Genomic DNA, 15259 nt, shown 5'->3' on the forward strand with positions numbered 1-15259 from the left:
AAGATTATATATGAATTTTCAAACAAAAAAAAGAGAACAGGACTTAGGGACATTTGGAGTATTGAGATAGGACAGACAATTTCTGCATCTCAATGGCAAAAATTTTGGTCCTGGAGAATACATACTACAAGGTCAGCATCTATGAGTCAAACATGGATGTTTTTATTACATAGAGTTTTATGGACCCCTACAAGATTACAGAAATTAGATAGTAGTAGATCTAATAGATGCTGGCATTGTAAGATAGAAGTGGGGACATTAGATCATTTATTATTCTTTTGTCCCTGTATTAATTCCTTTTGGAAATTAATTTGGCCCCAAATTAATAAATTATTAGAAAATCATGTTGGACTATCATATGATACAATATTATTTGGAACAACAATGAGAACACAGAGTCCGATATCAGCTAACAATAATAAACTTTTATTAATTCTAACAGGGGTCGCCATTCAGCAAATTACTCAGAATTGGAAAGATTACACTAAATTAAATTACACTTTCTGGTGGAATTCAATTTGTCATATATATAAAATGGAAAAAGTAATGGCATTACAACAAGGTTATATTAAAAAATTTAATAAAATATGGGGACCATTGACAAATTATTCTACTGATCAGATATCATAACACATGTATAGAACATATAGAGGGGGTAGGGAAGGGAAAAATATTGTAATAATAATATGATATAAAATTTTGATAAAGGGTTTCTTTAATTTACAATGTAAGAACATTTATTGATAATTTCAAGTGTTTCTTCATAATTGAATGTAATACATGTATTTCACTTGATGTAAGAATTTAAAAAAGAATAAAAATTATTTACAAAAAAAAAAAAATATCTCACTTGGAAAGTGGTTTTTCTCATTGCTCTCACGTCTGCTCGCAGGGTCAGCGAGCTACAAGCTTTAGTTGCAGACCCATCTTTCACAGTATTCCATCATGACAAGGTGGTCCTCCATACTCATCCTAAATTCTTACCTAAAGTGGTTTCAGAATTTCATCTCAACCAATCCATTGTCCTTCCAGTATTTTTTCCAAAGCCTCATTCTCACCCTGGAGAAACAGCTCTTCATACTCTGGACTGTAAGCGGGCTTTGGCTTTCTATTTGCAAAGCACTCAGCCACATAGATCGGCACCTCAACTTTTTGTCTCCTTTGATCCAAACAAGTTGGGACATCCGATTTCCAAGTGCACCATCTCCACTGGTTAGCTGCTTGCATCTCTTTCTGATATGCTTAGGCTGGACTACATCTTCAGAAACGAGTCACAGTCCACAAGGTCAGAGCCATGGTGGCATCAGAAGTTTTCCTCAGATCTACTCCTATTGATGAAATCTAAAAAGCTGCCACTTGGTCCTCGGTTCATACCTTCACTTTTCTTTATTGTCTGGATGCTTTTTCCAGATGGGACGGCCATTTCAGCCAGGTAGTTTTACAAAATTTATTCTCCTAAGTTGCCAACACTCCCACCATCCCATTCTGGTTAGCTTGGAGGTCACCCAATGTTGAGAATATGCTGCCTACTTATCCTGGGATAAAGCACAGTTACTTACCGTAACAGGTGTTATCCAGGGACAGCAGGTGGCTATTCTCACAACCCACCCACCTCCCCTGGTTGGCTTCTCTGCTAGCTATCTGAACTGAGAAGACGCGCGCCCTGCACTGGGTGGGAAGGCACTTGCGCATTCGCGGTGTGGCAGTTGCAAACTTTCTAAAGTTCTACAAGCAAGTCTGCTTGCGATGCTGTCTGCATCCGGGCTCCGTGGATGACGTCACCCACATGTTGAAAATAGCTGTCTGCTGTCCCTGGATAACACCTGTTATGGTAAGTAACAGTGCTTTCTGTGAATATGAATGGATACATTTCCACTCTGTCCTCACTCCATCCATGTTTCCAGCTGTTTTTGTCTTAAGGATGTAAAGAAGAATGCTCTATACAAGCTCAAGAGCAATTTCATTGGACTTTCCAACATTTTCATGGCCCTTCCAGCATTCTCCGAGGCAACTCCAAGGGCACACCAGTTCACTCAGGGTCCCCACTGCAGTTGCTCAGCACTTTCACCAGCAGCCTACCAGGAGTATTGCAGACCATCAGCAAATTCCTCCCAGCATTCTCTAGGGTGACTTCCAGGGCCACCTGATCCACTCAGGGCTTTTGCTCCAGGTGATGGTGCAGTTTTTTATTTTCCTTTTTCCTATTTCTAATGGTTTTAGTACACTTTCTCCTCTTGATATTGACTTTTCCCAATCTCTTTCCCCATCTCAAACCACTGCATACCTCAAGACCATCTCTTTTGGCTTCTACCATCTTCTCAGCTCTCAAGCTGCTTCCTAGATTCTTCAGAGACTCAGACTCACCAAGAGCTATTTGCATAATTAACACTCCGCTACTTATTACTACCAAAGACAAACTGTCTTTTTGTTATACTGAATAGTGGGAGAACTATAAAATCTTACCACTTTAAACAAGAATGTGCTCTGACTTAGGGCTAGATTCACAAAGCAAACTGATAGTGTGGCTCGATTTACGAGCACCCCCCCCCCGCAATCCGGCACCCCCCACTGCGATCTGGCACCCCCCCTGCCTCGAACCGGCACCCCCCCTGCCACGATCCGACCCCCCGACACGATTGGGCACCCCCCCGCCACGATCCGACCCCCCGACACGATTGGGCACCCCCCGCCACGATCCAACCCCCCCCCGACACAATTGGGCACCCCCCCCCCCCCGCCGCTTCTTAACCTCATCTGGGCACTCTTGAAAATCGGCCTTCTCCTCTGCTGGGCCTTGAGCATCTGAGCATGCTCAAGGCCTGCGAGTTCACGTTCTGATGTCTGGTATAACCACATGGGTTCTTAGTATATCCACTCATCTGGATTTTGCTGCTTTGTTTTTTTTTAAATAGTATTTTTAATAAAGTGATTTTATTTTGAACTGCTATTCTCATCCTGGTAAGTTGTGGCTTTTCCACTATTTTTTGCATTTTTGGTTTGATTTTTGTGGTTCGCCACTTCTTTGCTTTTTTAAGAACATAAGAGTTGCCATACTGGGACAGACTAAAGGTATCATGTACAGTAGTACTAATGCTGTCTCTCAAAGCGATTCAAAATCTTGCTTTCATAGTACTGATTTTTTTTTTTTTGCTGCTTTGCTACGGCTGAATTTTAAATCTTACTCAGATAGTTATATACTAAACTAGTGTTTTAGCCTGTTACATTCGTTACAGTAACGGGTGCTAGAATAGCCCCTCCTATACCCTGTCCCTGACTCTGACCCCACCCATGCCCTGCCTCTATCATGCCCGGACCCTGCCTCCCACTGATCTCAGTCCCACCACCTCACCTTTCACCATTTCCTTTGTACCCTTTTGGCCCTCCTGACAGGATCTTTACTTACAAGAGGCGGCAGCAGCAGTCTTGACGTACCAACTTTTCCTCCCTCAGTGCCCCAAAGCAGCAGTGGTCCTACCATTTCCATCTCTCCCTTTCCCCCTTTCACACCCTCTACCATCTCTCTCTGAGCCTGTTTCATCCCTTTTGCCATCTTTCCCTTTCCTGTCCTCCTCTGTCCTTCCCCAAGACCGTCTCTCTCTCCTGCCCCCTCCACACTCCCTGAAGTCTATCTCTCCCTATCCCCTACTATCTCTCCTGGTCCCCCTAGTAGCCCCTCTGTCCTTCTCATCCACCTATCTCTGTCTCTCTCTCTCCTCACCTCCTGCCTCTGCGGAGCTCTCACAGCTCCTCCTCCAGCCAGGCTTCAGCCATCTTCCGCCGCGGCCTGCAGCCACCGACAGCTCCCGGGGTCACCATGAGGATGGGCTACTGGGCTTGATGGACCATTGGTCTGACCCAGTAAGGCTATTATGTTCTTAATTTGTATTAACGTTAAGTATGTGAATTTTTTATGATTGTGTTTTAGATGTAATCTGCTTAGGTTGGAAGCAGAATAAAACATTTTAAATTAAAAAAACAAAACACAGATAAGATTCTGTGGACATTAGATATCTATCTAGCACATTACAATCTTTTTACAGTAGACTTCTAGCAGAGTTTTTGTAAGAGTACAACATATTGAACTGCTTACCAAGAATCTTCAGAAGGCTTTCTTTATTTAAAAAAAACAAAAAACAAAACATACCCCAATTTTTCATTTGTTGAATGAGGCATTTGAACTGAGGTGTGTATCTTGCCATTTTTAGATATTGTGATTTTCTTGGAACATTGAATCGTTATTCAAAATAAGGATTACTTGCCACTGCTGCTGCTTGGTTTTTTTTTCCTTTTTTCTTTTATTCTAATATTTTAATGGCCCTGCCTACTTTTTAGGCCTCTAAATTTAAGTGCTCAGCGGGAGGAGGGAGCAGTTTTCAGTTAAGGAGATCGGCTCAAAAATCCTTAAGCTCAGAGCCTTAGATCTTCTGATAGTCTTAAAGCCCGTTACATTTGCTCTGTCGGGCAGAGCAAATCAGGGCAGTAGAAGGCCGCGAAGCAGTGTGTTTAGAGTGCTGCGGCCGCTGCTGGAATCAGGACATTTGTCGGGACCGTGGGAAGGGAAGAGGGGCAGCGGCAAGGGACTAAGGGAGCCGGCCAGACCGCGGGAAGGGAGGGTCAGATGGGAGGCTGAACGGGAGTTCGGGTGTGCCGGGCAGGGGGGGCGAAGATGACGCCGATGAAGACGAACTGTCTTACACGGGGGGGGGGGGGGGGGGGGAGGAGAACCCTAAGCGCGCATGCGCTCTCCTGCGGCCACAGACATACGGATCATGGAAGCACGCTGATAAGAGTGCTCATGCGCGGCTAGGGTTTTATTATATAGGATAAATTAATTCATATATATAAAACAATAATATTTTGTCTTCCCCATTTAGATGATACCTATGTTCCAGTTCAATCCCCTGACGGCGAGAATTCTTCTGGTAAGGACTCAGAAGTTAATTCTTTCCTGTTGCTTTTGGCAGAAAAGAGGTGAGGGAGGAAGGCTTCCCCAATTGGTCCACCTTCTTCATTGATAGTACAAGGAAGGGTGGGAGGGCGAATTGTGGGCTCTCTTTTTCTACAAAATGTGGACAGGGGGAGGAGGATGCTACAAATGCTTTCACATTTTATTTTATGTTCTCTTTATTGATTTTTTTTTTGTTATTATATGTGACAACCAACCATTTATTTTAGGTAGAGAAACAGATGGTCATAAGAAGAACACACAAATATTTCTACCCTAAGCTTATAGAAGGGCATAATAAAACGCCTCTCTAAGTCCCCTTTTGGCCTAAGGCCCTGGCGCACAAAATAGGCAGCAGGGAAATGTCCATTCTCAAAAAAAGTCCAAAATGTGTTTTGTTTTGTTTTTGAGAATGGCCTACCTGTATGTTCAGGAGTTTAATCACCCCAACAGCCACTACATCTATCTTTAAGCCCTATTCTCAAAAATAATAAAATCGCCCAAGTCCCAAATGCCCAAAACAAGACCTTTTAGGCGTGGGAGGGACCAATCCTTCACCTAAAAGCATGATTCTCTAACTGCCGTCTGTCATAAGTGCCGGTTAGCGAATTGTGGAACCATTCCCCTCCCCCCCCAAATTATCACAGCAGGAGAGATGCTCAGTCCCTCCTACCCAAAGCTGCCGCGACCCCTCTGAATGTTCCTCAGCAGGAGGGATGCCTAATCTCTCCTGCCGCGATCCCGCTAACCCTCCCGCAATGCTCCCCGGCAGGAGGGATGCCCGATCTGGAACTTATACCTGTTTTGACTTGGTCCAAGTCAAAACGTATAAGTTCCGCCCAGGCAACCTGTCAAACTTTTCGATTATGGCTGCCAGACGACTAAGTTTAGGTCGGCCCACATCCCATCCACGTCCCGCCCTATCCACTCCTCCAAAAACACCCCTTTTCACTCTGGGTGCACAGAGGCAGGGAAAAGGCCTAAGCTGGTTTTAGATATGTCTAAAACCCTGTTCAATTATCGGTACTTGGACAGCCTGTCTTTTTGATCATCCAAGTACCAATTTAGGTGGGTTTTTAGACATATTTATATTTTGATTATGAGCCCCATAGGCTTAGTACTGAGGGTTTGCTTTTAGGTAGCCACTTTATTCGGGTTTGATCCAGTAACCTCTCCCATAGGTAATACTTTTTTATTTTAACAACTGACAGTAGAGGAGGAGAGAGGATACAACTGTTATCATTTCTATAGTGCTACTAAATCAGGGGTGGACAACTTTGGTCCTCGAGGGCTGGAATCCAGTCTGTTTTCAGGATTTCCCCAATGAATATGCATGAGATTCATTTGCATGCACTGCTTTCAATGCATATTCATTGGGGGAAATCCTGAAAACCTGACTGGATTCCGGCCCTCGAGGACTGGAGTTGCCCACCCCTGTATCTATGCAACACTGTCCCCGCTATATGTAGGTAGGGTCATAGATTTGATACCCTGCCTTTCTGTGGATACAGTCAAAGTGGGTTTACATACAGTGAGGGTGCATGGTGCCCGGGGTGGTGGTGTCCCTTCCTCCTTACCACTTTAATTTTCCCAGTGCAAGCAGCATCACGAACTTTCTGCCTGCATTGTCAGTTCTCCCTCTGATGTTGCTTCCTAGGCACGGGACCCAGAAGTGATGTCAGAGAGAGCCCAGGCCCATTCTTTTCAAGTCTCTAAAAAAACATATATATTTTCAAAAATACACTAAAGCGCAATTAGTGCATGAAAACAGGGAAGTTATCACAACTATCTGGAAGACCACAACTTATTCCACCCTACGCAATCTGGCTTCAGAACCAACTTTAGCACAGAGACACTACTTGGCTCCCTTGTTGACACAGCTAGACAACACCTCAGCACAGACAAAAAAATACTGCTCATACAACTGGACCTGACTGCAGCATTTGACCTAGTAGACCATAACATCCTACTGCAAAGTTTGGACACAATAGGTATCACGGATAAGATATACTCATGGTTTGAAGAATTCCTCAAATCCAGAACCTACAGAGTAAAGTCGGACAAAGAAAAATCACAACCTTGGTCCAACCCCTGTGGCGTACCCCAAGGATCCCCACCATGCCATTCTCTCTTCAATCTCCATACTGCCTCCCTCGGCGCCTGCCTGGACAAACTAGACATAACCTCATATAGCTATGCAGATGACATCACCATTCTCATACCTTTCGATCAACCCAAGCACTCAATGACAGACACACTACACCAAACACTAGAAACAGTAGTAACATGGAAGAAAGATCATAAACTGAAGCTGAACCCAGACAAAACAAAATTCATCCTCATCGAAAATAACAAAGTCCCAACCATAACCAATATAGAAATTAACTCAACCAATTACCCCATTCAATCCACCCTAAAACTACTAGGAATGACAATAGATAAATGCTGCACCATGCAACCACAAATCAATAAAACAATACAGAAATCATTCGCAGTTATGAGAAACTTAAGACAAGTTAGAAAATTATTTGATAGAACACAATTCCGGCTCTTAGTACAATCCCTAATCCTAGGCCTTTTAGACTACTGCAACATTCTCTACCTCCCCTGCCCAGCAACAATGATAAAACAACTACAAACAATCTAAAACACAGCACTGAGACTCATCTTTTCATTAAGGAAACATGACCACATCACAGAGGCATACCTCAACTCACACTGGCTCCCAATTCCGGCAAGAATACTATTCAAATTCTACTGTTTACTATTTAAAACCATAAACGTCAACAGCCCAACCTATCTGAACAACTACCTCATCCAAACTACATCAACTAGACATAGGAAAACCCACACTCCATTCATGCACCCCTTAATCAAAGAAATCAAATGGAAAAAACTATATGATGGCCTCCTAGCCACACAAGCAGCAAAACTCAACAACTAAATCTGCAATCTACTAATTATGACCCCAGACTACAAAACATTCAGATAAGAAATAAAGATTCTACTGTTCAAGAAATTCCTGCAAACGACTTAATAATGCTAGCTCCTTCCCACCTCCCAATACCTTCCTGATTCCCCAAAACAACCTCATCTACTCTTTATCTCCTCTAGAAATTACCAGATATCTTCTTCATGTAATTCGCTTTTTGTAATTCTTTTGTAATCCGCCTTGAACCGCAAGGCAATGGCAGAATAGAAATCTCGCAATGTAATATACAGTACTGTAATGTAAAATTATTTAGCATATTTTGCGGTAAGCTTGTTTTTGTGCCCTAACCGTGTGTTATGGGTTTAGCGCACTATAGTAAAAGGGCCCCTTAGGCTGGCTCTTGCAGTGCTTTGATTTGGCAAGGCAACATAGGATACTTGTACTGAAGAATATTAATTCAAATGATTAATTTGCAGTAAACAAGTACTCTGCTTCAGGCTATTTGTTGAAAAGATGTTTTAGAAATTTGTTAAATTTGCTAAGCTAAATTTGCTAAGCTCCATTAGGTGCTATCACGCATCTAATGCAACAAAAATGGAGTACCATGGGATGCGCTACAATGTCACATGGTAATTTTGGAATATATGCACGCTAACCATGCGCTAAATAAATGTTTCTAGTTTTTTGGTGGGGCATGTCAGGGGAAGAGATTGGGCATTGCTACACTAACCAGTTAGTACATCTATATTACCATGCGATAACTGGTTAGCGAATGGATAACACATGAGCCCTTAGTACCTAGATAATAGGTGGCAGTAAGTGCTGTTATGGTAATTTTTTAAAATGGTCACATACTGATGGCAACATTAGCCCATAGCCATTAATGAAATAAATAGAAAAAAAAAATCATTTTTAGAGCTATGGTAAAAATAGCCATAGTGTGCAAGAAAGACCCACATAAGGATGAACTAAGGCCATTTCTTTACCACAGCTTAGTAAAAGGACCTCTTAAGTTGTTAAAAAAATATAAACACAGCTGAACTCGCATGATTAATGAGGAATGTGCTGAAAACTGATTTTGCTGCTCTCTAAGACTGTGTATTTTCTGTTCTATAACACCTTCACAGATGAGCTTGTGACTGAATTGAAAAACATTTTGAAACATTCTAATGCAGGTAAAAATTTATATATTTTCAAGTGTGATGTTCTAGCCAGCTTTGGGCCCCTTTTACAAAGCCGCAGCAGGGATTCTTCCACGGCAAATGCACCCACTTCAGTGCATTTGCCGTGGGGGAATTGCTATTATGGTTTTGTAATAGGAGCCCTTTATTAAATATTGGAATAGTTCATCATGATTTAGAAATGCATTTTCTTCTGTACTGGAACTGGAGAAAAGATACACACAGGGCCTGGTTCTAGAAACGGTGACTAACTGTATCTGTCTTGTAGGCGCTAGTCAGAGGAAATGTCAATCAACTGCTAGGCACCCCTTATAGAATCACACTTAGCAGGCACCTAGGCATGCTTAGGCATCCTTTTGGAAGGCACTGGTAGGCATCGGTACACAGGTAGGCACCGGTAGGTGTCTCGACTTAGGCATCAATAAGTGTCACTCCAAATTCCATGCAGAATTCGTAATTGATTGGGTTTTAAAAAAATTTAAATTAGACTTCAATGGCGTGGTCAATTGCCACACTAATTAAGCCAATTAAACAATTTTGAATTCCACACGGAAGTCAGCTAGGCATCTCCAATCTAGGCATCATTTTTCTAAAGTTATATACAGCAATGTGCTTTATTTTCAGTGTTCAGGTATTCAGCATGCATAAATAGAAAAAGTCTAATCATCTAGTTCACTGTTCTTCAACCGCCGATCCGCGGACCGATGTCGGTCCGCAGGAAATTTCTGCCGGTCCGCACAGGGCCGTCAAGATCGACAAAATATTTTTAGCTGGTCCGCGCTGGGCAAGAGAGATCATGGGGAGCCTCCGACAGTGGCTTTCTCCCCTCTGCAGCTCTCCTTTACTTCCCAGCACAGCAATTCATGAAGAAAGCCTTGGGGCTTTTGCTGAGTCGCGGCTGCCTCTGATGATGCAACTTCCTCTTTCCTCAGAGGCAGCGCTGACCCAACAAAGGATCCGAGGCTGCCTTCCTGAATCGCTGCGCTGGGAAGTAGAAGAGCTGCTGGGATGGGAGAAAGCCACTATTGGAGTCTGGGAAACTACTGGGCAAGGGGAAAAAAAGGGACAGCTGCTACTGGAGAGGGAGAAGGAGAGATGCTGCTGGGAGGGGAGGAGGGAAAGGAATCTGGGAAGCTGCTGGGCAAGGGAAATAAAGGAACAGCTGCTACTGGAGAGGGTGAAGGAGAGATGCTGCTGGGAGGGGAGGAGGGAAAGGAATCTGGGAAGCTGCTGGGCAAGGGAAAAAAAGGGACAGCTGGTACTGGAGAGGGTGAAGGAGAGATACTACTGGGAGGGGAGGAAGGGAAGAGTGTTACTGCTGGACAGGAGGAGGAGGAGGGAAGGGAGAAGGAAAAAAGGAAGGAAACAGCTGGCAGGGATATTAGAGGAGGGGAAGGGGAGAGACAGGCATGAGAAAGTAGAAAAATTGATGATGGGAAGGGGTAAGCAGAGAGGGACAACGATGCTAGATCTGGTGTAGGAGAGATAAAAATGAAGAGAGCAGTGAAGCTGGAATGAATAATGTAAAAAGGAGAGAGGGGGCACATGCAGGATGGCAAGGGGAGAGGGGCATAGAAAGAAGACAGATACCATATGGAAGGGGGAGAGGGAAGACAGTGGATGGAAGGGGCAGATGCTGGATTGAAGAGACAGAGATGGCAGACGCTGGAGGGAAGAGAGTAAAAAGAAGATGAAAGCAGAAACCAGAGATGACAAAAGGTAGAAAAAATAATTTTATTTCTATTTTGTGATTAGAATATATTAGATTTGAAATATATATCCTGTTAGAGCTGGTGTTAGACATAACTGGGGACTAAAAAGCCCAGGTAGTGCTTCTTTAGCTTCCAGCTGGCTTAGGGTGCTCTCTGACCAGGGGGCAGTTGCCCTAGTTGCATTCCCCTAACACTATTCCTGTCATGTGTCACTGCAGTATTCTGTTAGCATGATATTTCTGTGTAGCATTCTGTATTAATTTGGCTTGTTCAGTTTTCTTGATAGTAGAGGGGATATATGTGAAGGGGAGGGGAGATAGGGGTTTTATCCCAGGACAAGCAGGCAGCATATTCTTGACTGATGGGTGACGGCACCGACGGAGCCCCGGTACGGACAATTTTAGAGTGATTGCACTCTAAGAACTTGGAAAGTTCTGGTAGGCCGCACCGCGCACACGCGAGTGCCTTCCCGCCCGACAGAGGCGCGCAGTCCCCAGTTTCTTAGTTTCCGCGGAGCTAAGAAGTCGCGTTTCTTTCAACGGCTGTTGAAAGTTCTTTTTTTCTAGTAAAATCGCCTTCCCGCTCGCGTAAACCCTTTTGGAAATTTTATTTCCGTTCTTTCTTTTCTTTTTTAAAAAAAAAAATTTAATTAATTTTTTTTCTTCAGTTTCGGTTAACCCTGGCGGGGCCTATTGCCATCATCGAGGCCTCGGCCTTCGATTTGGCAGAAGCCGTATTCACTTTCATGCCCCCTCAACCCAGGTTTAAAAAGTGCCAGCGGTGCGCTCGACCAATTTCACTGACAGACCCGCACAACTGGTGTCTGCAGTGTCTTGGTCCTGACCATCGAGCGTCTACCTGCTCCCGCTGTGCGACTTTAAAGAAGAGAACACTTAAAAACCGCCAGATACAGCAGCAGTTATTGTTCGGCACCGAGATGTCTGATTCCGCACCACCGGCACCGACGTCGGCTCCATCTCAGTCGGCACCTACTTCGTCGACACCGCGCGATACCGCGCCGGCGTCGCACCCCGCAGGTAAGCCGGCTAAGAAGCCTTCCCTGTTGGAGCGTCCTCCGGTCTCAGTAGCAGCGAGTCCAATCCTGCCGCCCACGGAAGCGCTCCGCTCCGATTGAGGTGAGCCCCTCGACATCGGGTTCCTCTTCGGAGTGTAGAGCGGCACCCAAGGTACCGCAGAAGAAAAAAGCGGTACCGGTGCCTTCATTGGACGAGCGCATTGCCGCAGTCCTGCAGGTCCAGCTAAAGGAACAACTCCAACAGCTACTCCCTGCTCTTTTGACTCCGAGCCTTCCAGTCCCGGTCCGGTCTGAGCCGCCGGTACCGACGGTGCAGCAGCCCCCCTTATCGGCATCCACTTTGTCGGTACTGGGGCAAATCACTTCTTCGGTATCAATGCCAGTCTTGGCACCGGAACCGAGACAACAGGCTATTCAAACATCGGCACCGGCACAACCTTTAACATCTCCCGGTACCGGTTCACAGAGGTCTGGTAAGTCGACTCATAAGACTCGACACCTAGAACCCTCCACACCGGAGTCACGAGACCGCAGTTTTCAGGTGAGGGACCCTGATCTGTGGGGTGATTCAGAAGAGCCTTTCCTCTCTGAGGGAGAGTGTTCATCAGGGGATGAGGATCCTTCTGGTTTTGATCCATCTTCCAAACCTGATGCAACTTCTTTCACCTCTTTTCTTAAAGAGATGTGTGACTCTTTATCTAGTCCCTTGGAGGCTGAATCCAAAAAATCCAAGGCATTTTTAGATGCTCTTGACTTTGACCAGCCTCCAAGGGAATTTCTCAAGCTGCCTCTCCATGACATTTTACAAAAATCTAGAGACACCCTTGACCATTCCAGGAGCTCCCCGTAAACTGGACTCCTTATATAAGGTTATACCAATTCCAGGCTTTGACAAGCCTCATCTCCCCCATGAGTCTTTATTAGTAGAGTCTACTTTAAAGAAATCCACGGGGGCTAGTGTATATGCTTCTGTCCCTCCTGGCAGGGAAGGTAAGGCCATGGATAAGTTTGGCAAAAGGCTGTATCAAAATGCAATGCTAGCGAACAGGTCAGGAAACTATGCTTTCCATTTTTCCTTTTATCTTAAGCATCTTATTCAAAGTTTGTCATCTTTTGAGAAATTTCTCCCTGACCGTAAGAAATCAGCCTTTCGCCAAACTTCTTCATCGCTCTTGCAACTGCGCAAGTTCATGGTCAGATCAATCTATGACACTTTTGAGCTGACCTCTAGAGCCACGGCTATGTCAGTGGCTATTCGACGACTGGCCTGGCTCAGAGTGTCCGAACTCGATGTCAATCACCAAGATCGACTGGCCAATGCACCTTGCTTAGGGGATGAGCTGTTCGGAGAATCCATGGACTCTACTACTCAGAAACTTTCAGCTCATGAGACTCGATGGGATACTCTCCTTAAGACAAAGAAGAAGACCCCACCTTCTAGGCCTTTTCGTCAACAATCGGCCTACCAACGAAGGTTTGTGGCTCGTCCCTTACCTCAAACACAGCAGCAACCCAGGCGTCAGAGGCAACAACAGAGGCAACCTGCTCGACCTGCCCAGCAGCAACAGCAAGTGAAACCTCCTCCTGCTCAAAAGTCAACTCAGCCCTTTTGACTTGGTTCTCCTGGACATAGCCAATCTTCCTCCTTCTACTCATCTTCCACAGCCTTACACATTTCATAAGCCGTTGGGAAATCATCACCTCAACATCATCCGCCACGGCTACTCTCTCAACTTTCAGACACCTCCTGCCCAAAGTCTGCCAAGAGAGTCTGCTTTCAACATTCCTCGGTCTTCCCTACTTCTTCAAGAGGTTCAATCCCTCCTCCTTCTGAACGCTATAGAGGAAGTTCCTCTAGATCAGTGAGGGCAGGGATTCTACTCCCGTTATTTTCTAGTCCCCAAAAAGATAGGGGATCTAAGACCCATTCTAGATCTTCGCGATCTAAACAAATGCTTGGTCAAAGAGAAATTCAAAATGCTTTCTCTGGCCACTCTTTACCCTCTTCTCAATCAAGGCGACTGGCTATGTTCCCTCGATCTCAAAGAAGCATACACTCATATACCGGTCAATCTGACCTCCAGACAGTACCTACGCTTCATGATCAATCATTGTCATTACCAATACAAGGTGCTGCCCTTCGGTCTTGCCTCCTCTCCAAGAGTGTTCACCAAATGTCTGATTGTGGTGGCTGCCTTTCTACGATCTCACCACCTTCAGGTCTTTCCTTACCTGGACGACTGGTTAATCAAGGCCAATTCATCTCAGACTGTTCTCCTGGCCACCAACCAAACCATCCTGTTTCTTCAACTTCTGGGGTTCGAGATCAATCTACCCAAATCTCATCTCATCCCCACTCAGAGATTTCAATTCATCGGAGCTGTCTTGGACACAGTCCTCATGAGAGCGTTCCTGCCATCCAACCGTCTTCAAACGCTTCAATCTCTGTGTCAGCAGGTGCTTCTACAACTTTCCATCTCTGCCAAGCAAATGATGATACTCTTGGGTCACATGGCCTCCACAGTTCATGTCACACCCTTCGCACATCTTCACCTGCGCACTCCTCAATGGACCCTAGCTACCCAGTGGTCCCAAGCGATGGATCCTTGCTCACGTCACATATCTGTCACATCATCTCTTCGTCAGTCTCTACAATGGTGGTTGATATCCTCAAATCTCTCCAGAGGTCTTCTGTTCCATCTACCTCCTCATCAACTAGTCATCACCACCGACGCCTCCCCTTATGCCTGGGGAGCTCATTTGAACGAGTTCCAAACTCAAGGCCTTTGGACAGCCCAGGAAAAGAAGCATCACATCAATTTCCTGGAACTCAGAGCGATGTTTTATGCCCTCAAGGCCTTCCAACATCTTCTCTTTCCTCAAGTCCTCCTGCTGTGCACAGACAATCAAGTTGTGATGTACTACATCAACAAGCAGGGTGGGACGGGCTCTCGCCTCTTGTGCCAGGAAGCCCAGAAGATCTGGACTTGGACCATAAATCACCATCTATTCCTGAAAGCTATCTACATTCAGGGAGAAAAGAATTCCTTAGCGGACAAGCTCAGCAGAATTCTCCAGCCTCACGAGTGGGCACTCGATCCTTTCACTCTACAGTCCATCTTCGCTCAATGGGGCACTCCTCAGATAGACCTTTTTGCAGCTCCTCACAATCACCAGCTGCCCCTTTTCTGCTCCAGACTCTACTCTCCTCACCGTCTGGCAGCGGATGCATTTCTCCTCGACTGGTCCAATCTGTTCCTGTACGCTTTCCCTCCTCTGCCTCTCATGTTGAGAACCTTGTTCAAGCTCAAGAGGGAACAAGCCACCATGATTCTAATTGCTCCGAGGTGGCCCAGGCAACATTGGTTCTCCCTTCTACTTCAACTCAGTTCCAGGGAACCTTTTCTTCTTCCACTGTTTCCTTCTCTGCTTACACAGCATCAGGAGACCCTT

At 45.1% G+C, this 15259-nt stretch overlaps 1 protein-coding gene across 1 annotated transcript in view; it reads left to right on the forward strand.

Annotated features, from left to right (window-relative positions):
* The window catches only part of LOC117357167 (pentraxin fusion protein-like), a 191589-nt gene that overhangs the window by 68910 nt on the left and 107420 nt on the right, over positions 1-15259 (forward strand). Inside the window, exons 7-8 of the mRNA XM_033937539.1 lie at positions 4875-4922; positions 9005-9052. Of these exons, the coding sequence (XP_033793430.1) occupies positions 4875-4922; positions 9005-9052 (96 nt within the window). The remainder of the gene's footprint in view (positions 1-4874; positions 4923-9004; positions 9053-15259) is intronic.

This window comes from Geotrypetes seraphini, chromosome 3 (assembly GCF_902459505.1).
Source record: "Geotrypetes seraphini chromosome 3, aGeoSer1.1, whole genome shotgun sequence".
Lineage (NCBI taxonomy): Eukaryota > Metazoa > Chordata > Amphibia > Gymnophiona > Dermophiidae > Geotrypetes > Geotrypetes seraphini.